Below are 15,086 nucleotides of genomic sequence, written 5' to 3'. Positions count from 1 at the left end.
AATAACAGTTCTCCATGGTAGCCCATGTTGATAACTACACAGCTGAGCACTTTTGAATATCATGCCCATACAATTGATGCAGTTAACTCTCATGACAAGTCTATAGTCACAATGATCTATGCAGTTATTTTTTGGGCAAATGCCTTATGAATGACTTCTTTCACAACAAATAGTGTTTGGTAAAACCAAACTATTTCTTCTTATTCCTCTACCATAGACCAAAAAGATTATGAAAAAAAAAAACTGAATCAAAACCAATGTTAGTTTGTATCAGCTTAGGTAAGTTCATTTGTGAGTCTGAACAAGATAAACACGGGCATATACTGAGTAAGGATATATGATCTCTTTGAATAATTGCTGATTAGAATTAATTTGAGAGAAAACTTCAGTGTCATCTCCGTGTGGATCGCTAGGCAAAATGAAAACTTCTGTACCTCGCTCTCTAGATTGACAAAGAATGTGTGGTTTTGTGGCACAACAGTAACCTATACATCTGTGAAGGACTCCACATCTATTTATTTAATTATTAGGATTTATTTACCACCTTTTTGAAGGAATTCACTCAAGGCAGTGTACAGTAAGAATAGATCAAACATGAGCAGGAGGCAATTAGAGCAGTAAAAATATTCGAACAACAATACAAAGTATGGCATGGTATACTACTTGCAATGACAACAGAATATGTACTAGAACATTATAATTGGTAGTGAAGGGTAAGGTAAAGTTGTAACGTTAGATGAGTAAGAAAGTAGGAAGAATTAGAAAGTAAGGTGATTGATTTGAAGAAAGTTGCACGTGAGGTCAGAGAGATGGTTAAATATTATCTTAGCTAAAAACACGTAAGGGGTCCTTTTACTAAGGTGCACCATAAAATGTCCTGCGCTGGTGTAGACGCGTGTATTGGATGCGTGCAGGTTCATGTTTCACCTGCAAAAAAGGCCTCTTTTTTTGGCCCTAAATGGATGTGCAGCAAAATGAAAATTGGTGCGCGTTCATTTTGGGCCTGTGACTTTACCACCACCCATTGACTTAGCAGTAACTGGGTGGTAATCATCAGCATGCATACAATGCCAATTAGTGCCCGGTTAGCACCACACACCAGAAACTTTTCCGGTGCACGTAAAAAATTAAATTACCACACGGCCCACGCAGTAACCGGGCGATAGTTCAAAATTGATACAAGTAGGACACACATATGTGCCTAAGCGGCTTAGCAGAAGGGCCCCTTCCTCATTTATGACATAATCTTTAAAGTAACTTCCATTAAACCGAGATAAATCTATAAATATTGAAACTCAACTTTATTTTATTTTTATGTACATTTTATCTTTTGTCCAGAAATAAAATATCTAAATACAGACAGACCTTTAATGTTGTCTATTTATAGCGTTCAACAATACTTTAGCTGAATAAATGTTTTGTACATAATTCTGTCCTTTTTTTAACAGTTTACAGCTACATTGATAAAACTGATTCCTCATTTCCTTGTTTCTTTATTTTTTTTAACCAGTAACAAGCAGAGAGACAATTACAAGTTAATAGTAAGTGGCGCAAGGAACAATGGTTAAACTATATACAATACAAACCATTCATACAAATGAAGACTAGGATATTGAGTTCATTACAATATACTGTAATAAAGATGTCAGTCATTTATAACTTATATGATTTCTGTCCAGTGTGGTATTTTCTCTCATATATCATGATAGTTTTCAGCTGCGTAATTGGTCTCAACTCGCAGAGCTCAACGGCAAATTCAGATACACAAAGCCCTAAAATCTTCCCAACATGTAAATTATAAATGTGTGTTCATCTTTACCAAAAACAGGTCCTGCCACAGAAAAAAGCCACCTTGTACTACCTTGAATGTGCCTATTTTAATCTGGGGAAAGAACTCACTGTGTACTTCTTGTGTTCATACAATAAGTAGTGTTAACCTGGCGATGTGTTTTCCCTGTTTTACAACTACATACTTCCAAGGTATTATTTATTTCCTTATACAGCTCCTGTTTATTAGAGAATAAACTATTATGAGAGTGAGGTTTGTTCACTGTAGTATATTCACAATTCAAAATGAAATTTCCATAACAATCTGTGTTAATAGTTGCTCTCTTTGTGGTTCATCCTTGGTCCTTGATGAGATATTATACTGATGCATCATTTATCAGACAATAAAAAGCCTCTTTAGAAGAAGAATCCCACTGCATAAAAGATACAATAAATGTCTACATGTCTGTCCAGGTTTATCATATCCATTATATCTTACTATTATATACTGATACATGAAGTTAACTAGGAAGAAATTGCATTTGATTGCTTTCCAGTAGCATATTGTCTGTGCCGACAGCTGACTTCAGTGGCAGGGTAAACACATTCCAGGCAATAGATGTGGCTTCCTTCTTCGTGTTAGAGCCATGTCTCATTATTATTATTTTTTTAATTCCTCAAACTTCAGTCTCAATCATATTTTATCATCAACCAGAAGGGAAGTAGGGTGTGTCACTGTGGTAGTTGTAATCAGGACACACTTTCTGTACTAGTTTATAATCTGTACTGTAGAATGAAATGTAAATACAGATTACTTTGAAGGGCTTGGAGCACAACCATGACACGTGACTTTGGGTCTGCTCCTGGTAACATGTTTTTGAAGGATCATAGTTGCAATGTGTGTTCTTGGTAGCTTTGTCAACCTTTTCATATTCAACACGGCAATTAAAGGACTTGGAATCTTTGGAATCAATCACTGATTGCTGAGCCAAGTCAAATTCCACAATTTTGGTAGGGGGCACCAAGCTCACAGATACATTCCCTTGACCGGTGGAATTGTGCCTGAAGTAAACACTAAAGGTCCCATTGCCATGGTCTACAATTTTACCTGTTATTAATAGGTTTAACTTGACAGTTTTAATGTTGGAGTGAAAATCACCCCAGCCAAACATTTTCTTGAATTTCCCTGTCTTGACAATAGGCCGTCTTTTAGCCCTGGGCCGAGGCTCCTGCAGATCTGTGGAGTTCCTCAGCCAATCCCAGAGATCTTGCTCTGAATAAGGTTCTGGGGTGTCATATCGTAGATCCAAAGCAGTTTCATTGTCCTTGCCACGCAAAGTCTGTGACAGAAATCGACTGATGGACAAGTCTTTGCTACTTTCTGTCCATATGTGCTTTAGTGCTGATTTGGAGCTTCCTGATTTTAGAAGTTCTGATTTTCCACTATTTGTTAAATTCGCACTCGTGACCTAAAAAAATAAATAGAAAAAATATCTTGAAATCACTGTCAGCACCACAGAGGAGTATGCAATATTTACCATAACACTGTAAACTGAATAAAATTATAATAATTACACAAGATTTTAATAAATGACAAACTTTTTATGTCTGCCTTTGAGGTCTATTTCATTGCTATAAAATAACAAGTGGCCTATGAAAGCTAAACCTCACTGCTTTTCCCTATCTTAGCGGCCCTTGTACTAAGGTGCACTGAAAAGTAGTCTGTGCTGGTGTAGGCGCGTGTTTTGGATGTACACAGGTCATTTTTTCAGCGCGCCTGGAAAGAAGGCATTTTTTGTGGCCAAAAATGGACTTGTGGCAAAATTAAAAGCAGCGCTCATCCATTTTCAGGCTGAGACCTTACTGCCACCCATTGACTTGGCAGTAAGGTGTCACCTGCTACCACCAGGTAAGCGCCACACGGTAGAAAATAGAAAATATTTTCTACCGTGTGTTTTGGGCACGTGTCAAAATGGAATTACCACCTGAGGCATGCGGTAGCCGGGCGATAGTTCCAATTTGGCACACGTTAGATGCGCATAGGTGCCTACGCGCCTTAGTAAAAGGGCCCCACAATGTATCAATCACTATGACATCATTCAATAAGTTAAGACAGACCCAGACAGCAGTAAGTTGGTATTCTTATTATAGAGCAATATTCAAACATTTGTAAATGGATAAACATGTGGTTTGAAAATTGCCCAGCCCTTAATATAATTAAGCACTTCCATCAAAACTGAAACAAATTGAAATTTCTGTCATCTTTAATACTTTCTTTGCTCCATCTTGTACTTCCTTGAAATACAGTAAATCAATGGATATTCCAGAACATTGCCTCCCCAGCATTACCACCAGCTCAAACAGAGAGCTCAACAACACGAGAATGGTTTGAACTAATGTACCTTAAACATTGAGATCATAAGAGAGCAACTGAATATTAATTTTTATAACTATGATACAACCCAGACTGAGCAATATGGGTCAGTCAATAATTTACACACATAGGGCTAGATTGAAGGGTCCTTTTACAAAGGCACGCTGAAAAATGGCCTGCAGTAGTGTAAATATATGTTTTTAATGCATGCAGAATCATTTTTCAGCACATCTGTAAAAAATGCCTCTTTTTTATTTTTGGCCGAAAATGGACATGTGGCAAAATGAAAATTGCCGCATGTCCATTTTAGGTCTGAGACCTTACCACCAGTCATTGACCTAGCAGTATGGTCTCACGCGGTAACCAGGTGGTAATGGTCTATGTGCATAGAATGACAATTACTGCCCAATTACTGCCTGCGCGCCAGAAAAGAAAAATATTTTCTGGCACGCCTAGTGGATACGCATCAAAAATGGCATTACCGCAATGGCACACAGTAACCGGGCGGTAACTCAAAATTGACATGTGTTGGGCGCACATGGGCACCTATGCAGCTTAGTAAAACCTTAATAAATAGCGGGATGATCTGTGCTAAGCTAGTATTCTGTATAGGGCACTCTGCACGGAGTAACCTTTGTAGAATACTTAACCCCGGATTCTATATAGTGCACCTAACATTCCTTGCTGAAGTCCAAGCATATTCTGTAAAAACGCACGTAACTTAATTGGCTTTAAAAACCAATCAGCATTGTTAACAACTCTTAACAAGCAATAATGAGCACTAATTTGAAATAATTAGAATTTACACATACAACTCCCCGAGTGCATTCTGAAACACACTGTGCATAAATTTTAATGCATGAAGGGAAAAAAAGGCATAGTTATGGGTGGGGAAATGGGCGTTTCATGGGCGTTTCAAAACTGTACGTGTATTATTATAGAATATGGCCCAGACTGCATAAACCTATATGCTGGGATTTACGCCATATTTTCCTTGGTGTAAATGGAGACATGCAGTTCTGGGTGCTGGGATATCAACTAATCATATTCTGTATACCACATCTAAATCTTGGTGACCTAGGCTTAGATGGAAATATTTTCCACGTGGATTTTCTAGGCGCTATATTTAGAACCTGGCCCTTAGTATGCATTTTCCCCCACATTCTATCTATGGTGCCTAAAGTTGCAGTACAGCCAAATTTCACATGCAACTTAAATGTTTAACAAGCCAATCGGTGCCAATAATAAGCAATTATCGGCACTGACACTATTTAAAATTTATGCATGCAACTTTCTAAGCATATTCTGTAAAGTGGTATAAGTAAATTCTAATGAGTGGATCTCAAAGGGGGCGTGGCCATGGGAGGGGCATGGGTGTGTCATGGGCATTCCTAACAATTACGTGCACTATTATAGAATATGCCCGATCCATGCTTAAGTTAGGCGCAGGCATTTACATCAGGTTGTATTTGGCCTAAATGGTTGTGCCTAAATTTTAGTCACAGGAATGGATGCTACGTGTATTCTATAAACCACGCCTAACTTTAGGCAAGTTTTATAGAATAGCGCTAAGCGTGGGTTTTTTGGCACTGATTTTATATAGAGAGAGAATTCACCCTTTTCCCCGGACTCTATATAGGGTGCCCAGAGATCTGTGCCAATATCCAGGTGGATTCTATAACAACACGCATGACTTAATTAGCTTAACAAGCTAATTAGCATTGATAACATCACTTAACAAACAACAATGAGCACTAATTGGCAAAAATTAGCATTTATGTGCACAACTTGCTAAGCCTTACAACTTGCTAAGTTAGGTGCAGAGTGTTACAAAGCGTATTCTGTAATGCTCTGCACCTAACTTCTAACATGTACGGACAAAAAGAGGCATGGTTATGGGTGGGGAAATGGATATTTTGTGGGCATTCTGACATTTACACACATAGTTTAGAATATGGCCCTCTGCGCCTAAATCTACATGTCGGGATTTACGCCATGTTTTCATTGGTATAAATGGACATGCAAAGTTTTAGGCACTGGGATATCAACTAAGTATATATATATATATATATATATATATATATATATATATATATATAGGCTCAATGTGGCTTACAATGCTCCGTTATGGCTTTCGCCATTCCAGAGTGAGAAGAATACACATTGGTGTTACATAGAGAACATAGGAAGAACTTAGTAGAGTTGAGCAGTTATGCAAACAAATCTTGGAAGAAATCAGTTTGGAATATAAGGTACAGAAGTGATATGTTACAATTATAATTATTGCTCATTGTGGTATACCTTGTTGAAGACGTAGGTCTTCAGGGATATATGAAAATTAGTTAGTTCGTACATTGTTTTTAGGTTATAGAATATACGTAGGCAAAAATGTTTTCCGCATGTATTTTTTAGGCGCCATACATAGAATCCCCCCCCCTTTATGCCTAAGCATTTATGCCTGCCAAAGGCTGGTATAAATTCTGGCACCTAACTCATGGCATATACATCAACAAAAATAACAAATATATATATATATATATATATATATATATATATATATATATATATATATATGTGTGTGTGTGTGTGTGTGTGTGTGTGTGTGTGTGTGTGTGTGTGTGTGTTATTTTTGTTGATGAGAGACAAAGAATAAACAGGCTGTGCTACTGAAATCAAAAGCAAAACAAGAGTGATTGACTTTTCAATTAAAATTAGCTACCACTTCAGAGTCTTCATCTTTATTTGATGGCAAAAAAACATTTGCACATAAGTTCATATACTGCACTTCAAAGGCAACTTGAAGGTTTATTTTTTTCTTCTTTGAAAGTGCAGAGAAGAAAACACAGCCTAGCATTTGATGTTTTTCCATTTGCACCTCATCATCAACCCACAGTAACTAAAGAGAGATGGTTCTAATGAAGACAAGAATAGCACACTGGTTAATGAAGCTAAAATGAAGATATCCAAAGTACAGAGAGAAAAAGAACAAAAGAGTGCTTTTGAAAAAGTCCTATGTGAGAAAAAGAGGAAAAAATAGGTCAAAAGGAGAAGTACAACAGATTTATTTGGGAGAAATGAATTAATGTGTTCCACCTACCCCTTTCTTTCACCCATTTAACCATCCCTCCCTATCCGTGACTTCTCCAGGGTACAGAAGAAACCGGTACATTAATAATTCTCATTACATAAACTCTGGAGGAGAACTGTTATTTATTTTTTTCACATTTGTATTGCAAGAAGTCATGTTACTGCAAATCCCCATAGAACGTGACATGAAACGTTGACAGCAAAGCCCTTTTTCCTTTCATGGCACACCAAAGCAGAACAAACGCCAAAACAGACATGGATCTTTTTGAAATGCTCATGAGTCAAAAGCTGTGGTCTAGGAAGTGCACCATTCTATATCTGACATGACGAACGCTTTGGATTGTTACTTTTATTGGATTTTTTTAAAGCATTTAAGGTCTTCTAGTCATGAGGTTGGTCCTGAGGCATTTTTTAACCTTTCTTTTCTATTCTAACAACTCTTTTCATGTCACAACAACTGATAAATGGTTAGCGGCTGTGGAACTTTCTGTTTTGAAGTGCTTATAAGTGTAAAGAATGACTGTAACAGACCTCACACCAAGGAAGAAATCCTGCAGACTGCTTTCTTTCCAACTCCATATTTATGCATCCATAAACTGGCAATGATAAGCTTGTCTACAGACTACTATTGGAAATAGAGGCATATAAACCAGAGTCACATTTTTTAATGTGTGGCTCTATATGTAAATAAGTATAGACCAACTGCACAGGGATTTCTAATTTGCAGCTGTCCCTTTGAGAATTGTTCACATTTTACTTTTCAGTAAATCCGTTTTCATGCTAGCCTGTTTTTCATTGTGACACAGTGCATAATTAGGTCTTGGTTGCTTGAATTCACCTGCTATGTAGATTTGCCTTCTCAGTTAAATATCACCTTATCGTTTTTATTTGTATTAACCTTTATTTCTGTGCTTTCAAATGAAGTAGCATGGTCATCACACTCTTGTATACTTTAGCTATATATTTTAATATGGTACCTCGGGGTGGAGTTGCAAAAGCAAAGTATAAACATATCTTTAAGTGTAAAAAATATTTTATAAATATCACAACTTGTTATTGTTCAGAGAATTTAATATTTGGGGGGGTTCTGTATTCAGTTGTATGCAAACTATGGTGTATCAACCTACACACACAATTAATAAGACAAACAGAGTTGTAACATTTCTGTCACCTCTTATAAATCAACAACATTCTTGAGCCACATAAATGATCTGATATCTAGAGATATATGTCCCACAGCTGCGCATTAAATAAAAAGCATTAGGGGAAAATACAATAAATTTGATTTACCTTACTAACCTGGAATCCACAGTTCAGAAATCTTATGTTAGTAAAATTCCAATAAAGTATTTTATGCTGTATTTTCCACATGCGTCATCGTATTTTATTTCTGCCCATTTGCTTGACATATAACACTATTATGAATACATCACAAGCATATGAATATTTCCATACAAACGTGCTTTTTAATTAGGCACATTATTTATAAAGTAGAATGGCTGCTGTGTTTACTCTACTATTTCTAAAGGGCACTCTCTCATTTTGGGCTTATGGAAATATCTTTGCTGGATAGGGCCCTAAATTACTTGCATAGCTAAGCAAACAATAGGATAATATATGCAATGTTTAGAATGACAGTGAGGCGGAACACTCAATTTCCCTTTTCATGTAGCCTTTTGCTTCAGAACTCTTTAAAGCATTAAAAAGAGAAAGTTTACTTGTCTATTCAGTCAACAATACTTTAGCACCTTTTTACCTAATCTGATGAAGGGACTGGAGCTCCCAATGGCAAGCTGTGTATTAAGTTAAATCTGTTAAAAAGCTATCATCTACATACAATGTGCTTTTTGATCTTGCTTACCATGGCCCCGATGATCAAAAGTAATCACAGGTGCTAGAGGCCATTAACGTTGTATTAGCGCTCGCATTTACCAGCGCAAATTATCAGAGGGGTCTGGTGCAGCAAAAAATGGGCGTGCCAGGCCTTAGTGCGGATTGCATGTAAATGTAGCCAAGCTCATTTAAATGAAGTCATTTTGCATTCCTCTTCAATGATCAGAAAGAGCGCCTGAAAGAAAGGTGCCTTACCGCTGTAAAAAATAACCCCAGGTCTGAGCATATGTTGGGGTCTTGGAAGAAAGGATTTCCCATGATTTTCCTGCTTCTCTAACGATACTTTATGCAAAATCTACTGGTTTTGATTGCGTTTGGAAGCAGAAGGAAGCCCGTGCAAGCCCTTGATTGCTGGTTGTGAGAAACAGCAGACCTGAATGTGAAGCACTCATTGGCGTTCTTGTCCTGCATCTAAATTTAAAGTGGCCATGCTTTAAAAAAACCCCAAAGCACACATTGGCATCTGTTACTGGCATCTAAATATAAGCATCCAGAAAATCTTTTTTAAACATTTATATTTAGGCTGCAGAAAACAGATGCCAATGTGTGTTTTACCAGGCGCATGTGCACAGGATCTGAGCTTACCGCTGAACTCTTCTGCACATGCGCCAAGCACAATTCTCCTGCCGAACTCCCTAATGCTCAAAGCTATGTGCACGCCTATATTTGCATCTCATTAGCTGTCAGCATTAAGACATTGTTCTTTTGCACTGTTCTGGCACTATTTTTATTGCGCTATTCAGAATAGCGCTGGAGTTTTGATCATCTGCTATGAGTGTATTATCATTAGAAATGGCAGATTATAGTAAAAGAAAAAAAACAAGAAGGCCAAAAATCTGATTCTCAGAGGGGTTGCAGTCCCATAAGAACAATGGGATAGATTCAATAAATGACACCGAAATTAGGCAGTGGATGATCCACGCTAAGCTATTATTTTGTAAAAGGTGCTCTGAGTGAAATGGCCTTTATAAGATACTAGCTTAGCATGCATCTCATGCCTAACTTTGGGCGCAAGCAATTTTGGCTGCAGTTAAGCGCACAAATGCAGGTATCCTATAACATTATGCATAAATTCTGGTAAATTCTGGGAATGCTTCTGACCCGCCCATGCCCCTCCCATAGCCATGCCCCTTTTGAATGGCATGCTATATAATTTAGGCACTCATGTTATAGATCTGCATATAGGGGGAGATTCTATCCATGGCGCCTAAATAATTGGCTCTGAAATCAGTGCCAATTAAGTGTATTCTATAATTGGCACCTAGATTTAGACTCAGTTGATATCTCAGTGCCTAAAACTATGTGCATTCATGTACACCAATGAAAATGTGGCATAAATCCTGCAGTGTAGATTTACGTTCACAGGGCCGCATTCTATAACTATGCACGTAAATTTCAGAATGCACACAAAATGCCAATTTCCCTGCCCATAACCATGCCCCTTTTTGCCTGCACAGGTTACAAGTTTGGTACACTTCGTTACAGAATACACTTAGTGAGTTGTGCATGTAAATTCTAATTAGTGCCAATTAGTGCTCATTATTGCTTGTTAAATACTGTTATAAGCACTCATTAGCTTGGTAAGCTTTTTAAGTTATGCACATTGTTATAGAATCCACTTGGATGTTGGCACAGATCTCCAGGCGCGTTATATAGAATCTGGGGATAATGTCTAATTACTGCCAATTAAGAACTTGTTAACACCAGTTATTGATTATTAGGATCCATTTACCTAATTACTTTGTGCATTGATCTGAGATCCACACCTAAAACGGAACACCTACCTTTGGGATACCTATACAGAATCTGGGGGATTATGAGTGTAGAATTGTAAACTCCTTTTCAAAAGGAAACCGCTTGTCGCATTTCCCTTTAAAAATGTGGCCAGGAAGTTGAATGGAGCAGCAAAGTACTGGCATGCTTTTGCACCAGCACCAGAGCAGGCATAAACATATATGCTGAAAATGATGTGGAGAGATTATTTACAAATGTTGAATTTGCAGCTCAAAAATGCTTCAAAATAAATTACTTCAGATATGCATATACCTCACACCTTTCTCAGCAGCTCAAGGTGAGTTATACTCAGGTAAAATAGATCTTTTCCTGTTCCTGGAGGGCTTACAGTTGAGCAGGGCAATACTATAGGTATATGCAGTTGACCACATCTTGTGCACAGAGACGGCATCTTACTTGGCATTTCTAGGTGCACATACAGTGCATGCTATTGTCTACGTGCATAAGACTATAGTGCACAACTGCAAGGGGGCATATATGTGAGCATAGCATGAGTGACACATGGGTATGTCACCAAGTGACACATGCAACGTATAGAATAATATCTTTGTGCATATTGCATGGTGTACTTAGGCACACAACTTACACCATCCATTGACATGACACAAGTGGTCATGCGTAAGGCCAAAACAGCTTTACACTAGTATTCTAAAACAGTTTAGGCATGCCCAGATGCCATATATAATTGGCACTCAGATCACACCATTGTGACACCTAAATTGAGGCACCAAATTATAGGGTTGACCCCAAATTATAGGATCAACCCTTAAGTTTGTACCTGAAGCAACAGAGGGTTAAGAGCCCCTTTTACAAAGGCACAGTAGCATTTTTAGTGTGCACTAAAAATAAGCATGCGCTAAATGTTAGAGACACCCATATATCCCTATGGGCATCTCTAGTGTTTAGCACGCACTAAAAACACTAGCGCGCCTTTGTAAAACACCTCCTCAATGACTTGCCCAAATCACAAGGATCAGCAGTGAGATCTGAACCTGGCTTCCCTGGTTCTCAATGCACTGATCTAACCTTTAAGCTACTTCTCCAATTCATGAATAAACAAATAAATAATCTCCATGTAGAATGTACATCTCCAACTCAACTCTATCCATTTTTTACAGAAAAAAAAGAAATGCTGAGAACAGTACCATGGAACTGAAAAGCAAGCTAAGATGCACTGAACCAGGTGACAGAGAAAGAAGAAGTGACTTGGACCTTGACTCATGCAAGCCCCATGACGGTTGAGACCCCAGAATGGTCAGAATAAAGTGGACATATCTACAGTGATATAAAAAGTTATTGCCCAATTCCTAATTCCCCCTATTATTGCATATATGTCACATTGAATGCTTTTTGATCTTTAAATAATATGTAATAGTAGACAATAGGAACTTGAGTAAGCATATAGCACAGTTTTTAAATTCATATCATTTATTTAAGGAACACACTCATCCAACAACTCACCTAGGTGAAATAAAGGTAAACATAACTGGTTGCACCACCTTTAGAGGCTATAATTGCAACTGAACACTTCCTATAATTTGAAATCAGTATCTTACATCACTGTTGAGGAATCTTGCCCACTCTTTGCAAAACTGCAGTAATTCAGACACATTCTTAGGTTTTCATGCACAAACTACTTATTTCAGTTCCTGGTACAACATTTCTATTGGGTTCAAGCCAAGGACTTTACCTAGGCTAATCCAACATTTTTAATTTTTTTTTCTACTCAGCTATTCAGATGTAGACTTCTTTCTATGTTTTGGATCATTACATAAGTATTGCCATACTGGGACAGACCATAGGTCCATCAAGCCCAGCATCCTGTTTGCAACAGTGGCCAATCCAGGTCACAAGTACCTGGCAAGATCCCAAAACATTACATTTTATTCTGCTTATCCTAGAAATAAGCAGTGGATATTCCCCAAGTTCATTTTAATAATGGTCTATGGACTTTCCCTTTAGGAAACTGTCCAAACCTTTTTTTAAACCCCGCTAAGCTAACCACCTTTACTGCATTCTCTGGCAACAAATTCCAGAGTTTATTTACACGTTGTCTTGCTGCATAACACAATTCCACTTCAGCTCCAACTCATGGACAAATGACTGGACATTTTCTGTAAGACTTTTCTGGTACAGTGCAGAATTCCGAGTCCTGAGGCAGCAAAGCATCCCCACACCATCACACTACTACCACCATGTTTGACTGCTAGTCTGGTATTCTTACTGTGGAATGCTGTATTTGCTTTATTGCAGACATAATAGGACTTGTGTTGTCTCAAAAGTTCCAATTTTGACTCAGCTTTCTATAGAACATTATCCCAAAAGGTTTAGTATGTTTTTGCAAAACTGAGATGACCATTGATATTAGCCTTGGATAGCAGTGAGTTCTGCCTTGCTACTTTCCCATGAAATCCTATTTTTGCCCAGTCTCTTTCGTATTGTGGAATCATGAACACTGACCTTAGCTGAAGATAGAGAAACCTGAAGTTCTTTGGATGTTCTTCTACGATATTTTGTGACTTCCCAGATGAGTTGTCACTGTGCTCTTGGAGTAATTTTGGCAGACTAGCCCCTCCTGGGAAGATTCATCTCCATTCCAAAGCTTCTCCATTTGGAGATATTGGCTGCCACAATGATTCAGTGAGGTCCCAGAGCTTTAGAAATGGCTTTGTAACTCTTTCAAGACCGATATAGTTCAATAAGTTTTTTTCTCCTGGAATTTCCCTTGATCATGAAATAGGATTCTTGTAGAAACCATGTGGTGACTATTTCACTCTCGTGGTAAAATTCAATATATAGTAAGGTTTAGATTCAACAGGACTGGCTGCAATCAACTCTACCTGAATTCAATCAGCTGAATCTAATTATCAATTAAATTTAGTCAATTGATTGAGTCAGCAATTTGAGGAGCAGTTTCTTTTCCACATGGCTGATATAGGTGTTGGTTAAGTAGAAGGCCCTTTTACAAAGCGTCAGTAGGCCAAACGTGGGCTACCACACGCTATCCCAGAACTACTGCTGGCTCAAGCACACGCCATTTCTGGTGCTCTGGAAAAACTTTTTTATAGCATGTCACTAGCCTGGCAATAATCGGGCATCGCCAAGCGCTGCCTAATTACCGCTGGGTTACCATGGGAGCACTTACCACCACCTCAATGGGCGGCAGTAAGTACTCCCTGCCACATTGCCATTTTTTTAGGGGCTTTTTACCCGCTGTGGTAAAAAGGACCCAGTGCATGGGAAAAATGGCCCTTGCCACTACCGCAGGGCCCTTTTTCCCACAGCTTAGTAAAAAGACCCCTTTGTTCTTTAAATAAACAGCATAATAATTTAAAATTTGTGTTGATTGCTTACTCAGGTTCTTGTGGTCTAATATTATATTTTGTTTCAAGCTCAGAAACCATTCAGTGTGACATATATGCAATAATAGAATAAAACAGGAGGGGGGTATCACATCACTATTATACCCTGGCCAAAGGGTTGGTGGGCCAGTTTCGGTGACTAAATGGGAATTTATTTTATTTATTTTTGTACGCCGTGCTTTCCCACTCATGGCAGGCTATGGAGGGTTGAGTGACTTGCCCAGAGTCACAAGGAGCTGCCTGTGCCATGAATTGAACTCAGTTTCTCTGCTCCCCAGGACCAAAGTCCACCACCCTAACCACTAGGCCACTCCTCCACTGAGTTGGGAAATTCCAGAGCTGAGAGCTATGAACTGTTGGATAATGAGGTACTGATTTAAGGAAGTCTCTATAAAAGGTATAGCATATTATTCTCATATCATACAGTCACAGAGAGCATATGTGAGTGACTCACAGCAAACAAATAACTAAAAGGTTTAGGTTTTTTTTTTTAATTATGTATTTAATATAATTTATTACAAGCCAAGTGAATGCAGAAATTAGAAAAAAAAACTGAAAGAAAACATCAACTATAACTAAGGAAAACACAAACAAGTTCACAATATTAAGGGGGCCAGATTAGAAATACAGTAGGAAATAAGTAAAGTAAAAGGCATAAGAGCAGTAATGTTAATGAACAGCCAGCCTTATCAATGTATATAGCTCAAGGTTGCAAAACCCTTAGCCTCAATATTTTCTGTAGTAGATTTTTAAAAAAGCGTGAAGTTGTTTACTGTCAAAAAACAAGAAAGAATGATCCTCCAATAAAA

The 15,086-nt window shown here is 38.0% G+C and overlaps 1 protein-coding gene across 1 annotated transcript in view; it reads right to left on the bottom strand.

Moving 5' to 3' along the window:
- Positions 1-1,430: 1,430 nt before the first annotated feature.
- The window catches only part of NXPH1 (neurexophilin 1), a 628,822-nt gene continuing 615,166 nt past the window's right edge, over positions 1,431-15,086 (bottom strand). Inside the window, exon 3 of the mRNA XM_030201049.1 lies at positions 1,431-3,236. Coding sequence (XP_030056909.1) covers positions 2,475-3,236 — 762 coding nt within the window. The 3' untranslated portion in view covers positions 1,431-2,474. The remainder of the gene's footprint in view (positions 3,237-15,086) is intronic.

Source organism: Microcaecilia unicolor, chromosome 1, assembly GCF_901765095.1.
Source record: "Microcaecilia unicolor chromosome 1, aMicUni1.1, whole genome shotgun sequence".
NCBI lineage: Eukaryota > Metazoa > Chordata > Amphibia > Gymnophiona > Siphonopidae > Microcaecilia > Microcaecilia unicolor.
Note: the sequence above shows the minus strand (reverse complement) of the source record. Positions and strands in the feature narration are given on the sequence as shown.